Source organism: Crocodylus porosus, unplaced genomic scaffold (genome assembly GCF_001723895.1).
Source record: "Crocodylus porosus isolate Cpor-Errol unplaced genomic scaffold, CroPor_comp1, whole genome shotgun sequence".
NCBI lineage: Eukaryota > Metazoa > Chordata > Crocodylia > Crocodylidae > Crocodylus > Crocodylus porosus.
In genome coordinates this window covers 35,079,021-35,081,883 of record NW_017728907.1, presented here as the reverse complement: position 1 = coordinate 35,081,883, position 2,863 = coordinate 35,079,021, and the positions used below count along the sequence as shown (strand labels likewise).

At 68.1% G+C, this 2,863-nt stretch overlaps 1 protein-coding gene across 1 annotated transcript in view; it reads right to left on the bottom strand.

Annotated features, from left to right (window-relative positions):
• Nucleotides 1-2,280, bottom strand: part of BARHL2 (BarH like homeobox 2) — a 3,826-nt gene extending 1,546 nt beyond the window's left edge. The window contains exons 1-2 of the mRNA XM_019531647.1: nucleotides 1,589-2,280; nucleotides 316-541 (exon numbers count right to left, since the gene is read on the bottom strand). Coding sequence (XP_019387192.1) covers nucleotides 316-541; nucleotides 1,589-2,171 — 809 coding nt within the window. The 5' untranslated portion in view covers nucleotides 2,172-2,280. The remainder of the gene's footprint in view (nucleotides 1-315; nucleotides 542-1,588) is intronic.
• Between the last annotated feature and the right edge of the window lie 583 nt (nucleotides 2,281-2,863).

Here is a 2,863-nt window from a genome sequence, read left to right as displayed (position 1 = left end):
ACGCGCTTGCCGCAGGACCGGGATCCGCGCCCGCTCGGGAAGCGAGACCGGCGCGGCCCACGGGGTGCTCGTGTCCGCGTCAGGCCGCCCTGAGCCTCTGCCCTGAGACAGACCGTGTTGGCTGCGAACCGGAGGCAGCTGAATCTCGGGGGAGCCAGGCTCTCGGCGCGGGGAGGCCCGGCCTGTGCGTCCCAGGGCCCGCGCTCCTCGGCGAAGCCTGCCCCCGGCCCAGCGGAGGCGCCACGGGGGTTATTTTTCCCCGCCGCCTTGAGCCCCCGGAGGGCCGCAGCAGCCGGCCCGGCCCGCCGCCCTTACCTGCGGTTCTGGTACCAGGTCTTGACCTGCGTGTCGGTGAGGTTGAGCGCGGCCGCCAGGTCCATGCGGTCCTGCACGCTCAGGTACTTCTGCCGCTCGAAGCTGCGCTCCAGCTGGTTGAGCTGGTGGTCCGAAAAGGCCGTCCGCGCCTTGCGGGGCTTCTTGGCTCGCACAGGGGGGCTGTCCCGGCTGCTCGTGATCTCGCGGTCGCCTTCCTCCTTTGTCCCTGCGAACAGTTCACACGCATGGCTCAGTGCTCGCGGGCCGGGGCGCCCGCGACCCCCTTCCCCCAGCCCCGGGGGCTGCCCCCATCATGGACAATTCCCGCGGCCGGCGCCCTGCCCCGCCCCGGGACACCCGGGCCGCGCTGGGACAAGGTCCCGGTGACCGCGCCGAGCCTTGCGGAGTCTATTTGTCAGCTCGGGCTTCTCGCCGCGCCGCCGGGAGATCGATACGTCAATCCAGCTCTGTTTGTACCAGTTTTTGCAACGCTCCTGATCTTCCCTGCAGGAAGAACAATAATCTCCCTAATTGACCCACTGGGGAGGATGGTGCACACACGCACACACAAAAATCGCCAGCCCAGGCTGCTCCATCTGGCTCGGGCCCCGCCTGCAGAGGCGAGGCGAGGCAGCAGCTCGCCGCGGCGCCCGGGAGCGGCTCCCGGCTCTCGCCTCGCCGAGCAGCCGAGGGGCCACACGACAGAGACGTGTCCCCTCAGGTCCCGGCCCCGGGGCACCCCGGCTGGCTCCCCCGCCACTCACCCCCAGGTGTGAGGTGCCCTCGCCGCCCAGCCGGGCCACGGGCCTGAGATTTTAGGAGACGAGGGAGGAAGGAAGCGCGAGTCTTTCTGAAGGCGCTCCGGCACAAATAGGAAGTTTTCGCCTTCCCGTAGCCAGGCTCGGGAACCGGGGCCTTAATCACGCGCCCCTAAAGCCCGGCGCGTGGTGTTTGCACAACACGGGAGTCATTTCATCGCATTTGCATTTGAACATAAACAAATTCGTTACAAAAAAAAAAAGCCCCAACACGCGGTTATTTCGGGTTATTTTTTTCCTCCTCAAATATAATGCGCCCGAGAGGAAGAAGGGCAGAGCTCGGGGGCTTATTCGGTGGAAAGAAAAGGCGGGGACAGGAGCGCGGCAGAACTCCCGGTCCCCTCCGCACGCAAGCAGGCCGGAGCTGGGCCGCGGCCGCGGGTCTTGGCGCCGCAGGTGCCCCGCGCCGAGCAGGGCAGAGCAGCGGGCTCCGCGGGGCGGCCGCGCCTACTCACCGTGGCATTTGAGCTCGCTCTGCGGGTCGTCGCGCTTGTCGAGTTTGGCTTTGCTGTCCTCCTGCTCTAGCTTTGGCCTGAAGCTCTCGCCGGCGGCGTTGCCTTCTTGCTTCGGGGTGTGGTGGGGAGAGGAGACGCTGGTGCTGTAGGGCGCACACGCCGCCAGCGGTTTGCTGTCGCCCAAAATGTCTTTAATTAAGAAGGAAGAGGTGGAAGTCCGGGGGGCAGAGCCGGCCGAGCCCAGCTGCGGCGGCGGCGGCGGCGGCTGGGGCGAGCCCTGCAAACTTGGCGGCGGCGGCGGCGGCTGGCCGTGGTGGAGGTGGTGATGCTGCGGGATGCTCTCTGGGACCAGATGCGGCTCGGGGTGCTCCATGGTGACCGAGATGGGCGAGGAAGGCGCCGTCCCCACCGTGTCTATCTCCGAGCAGGGGGACGGGGTGGCTTGGGCTCGAAAATCCGCCGTCCTGGCCTCGCTGTGCTGGCGGAAGTCTCCGTTCATCACGCCGGGGCTGCCCGAGCTGGCATTAGACAAAATCGTGTCTATCCCAAAGCTGGACCCGCTAGATCCTTCCATCGCGGCCATTCAGAGCGGCGCCGTCATCCCGGTCCTCCAGCCGGGCTCCCTGCGCGGCCGAAGAGCAGCCCCGGCCAACGCGGATCGATAAATAAAAGCGCAACGAGGGTGTCAGTGCCTTTACAACAAGAAAGGAAGGGGGAGGGGGCCGGGCTGGCACCTGCGGCGGGGGCAGAAAAGAAACGACCCCCCTCCCCCGAAAAAAGCCCGGCAGCGCGGGGAGAGCCGGGGCGCGGGGACTGGGCGGCAGCGCGAGGCGCGGATCACACGTGCTGCGGCGGGGCTGCTCACGGGGAGCTACGGGGCGGCCGGGCTGCCCCGGGACACGGCATCGCACCGGGCGAGAGCAGGGGCACGGGGTAGGGGCTGCCGCTGCTGCGGGCTCCGCGCCCGCCTCTCGCCTCCGCCAAGGACTTATTGAACTTTCTTGGAAAGTTGAGCGCGAAGCGGGGCGGACTCCGGCCACTGCCGCGCGCTTCCCCGCGCAGCCCGGCTCCTCTCGGGCGCAGCGACTCCCTCCCGTGACGTCACGGCCATTGCCGGCGCGCGCCCCCCTCGCTTTATTATAAACCCTGGGTTTGTTTCGCCGTGCAACGCGAGCCCCCATTGGTGGCCTGCGCGGCGGAGGCCGACGCCGAGGAGCCGGCAGCCAATGAGCTCCGGGGACCGGGGTCCTTGTCAGCTTTTGCGCTGGGCTGCTC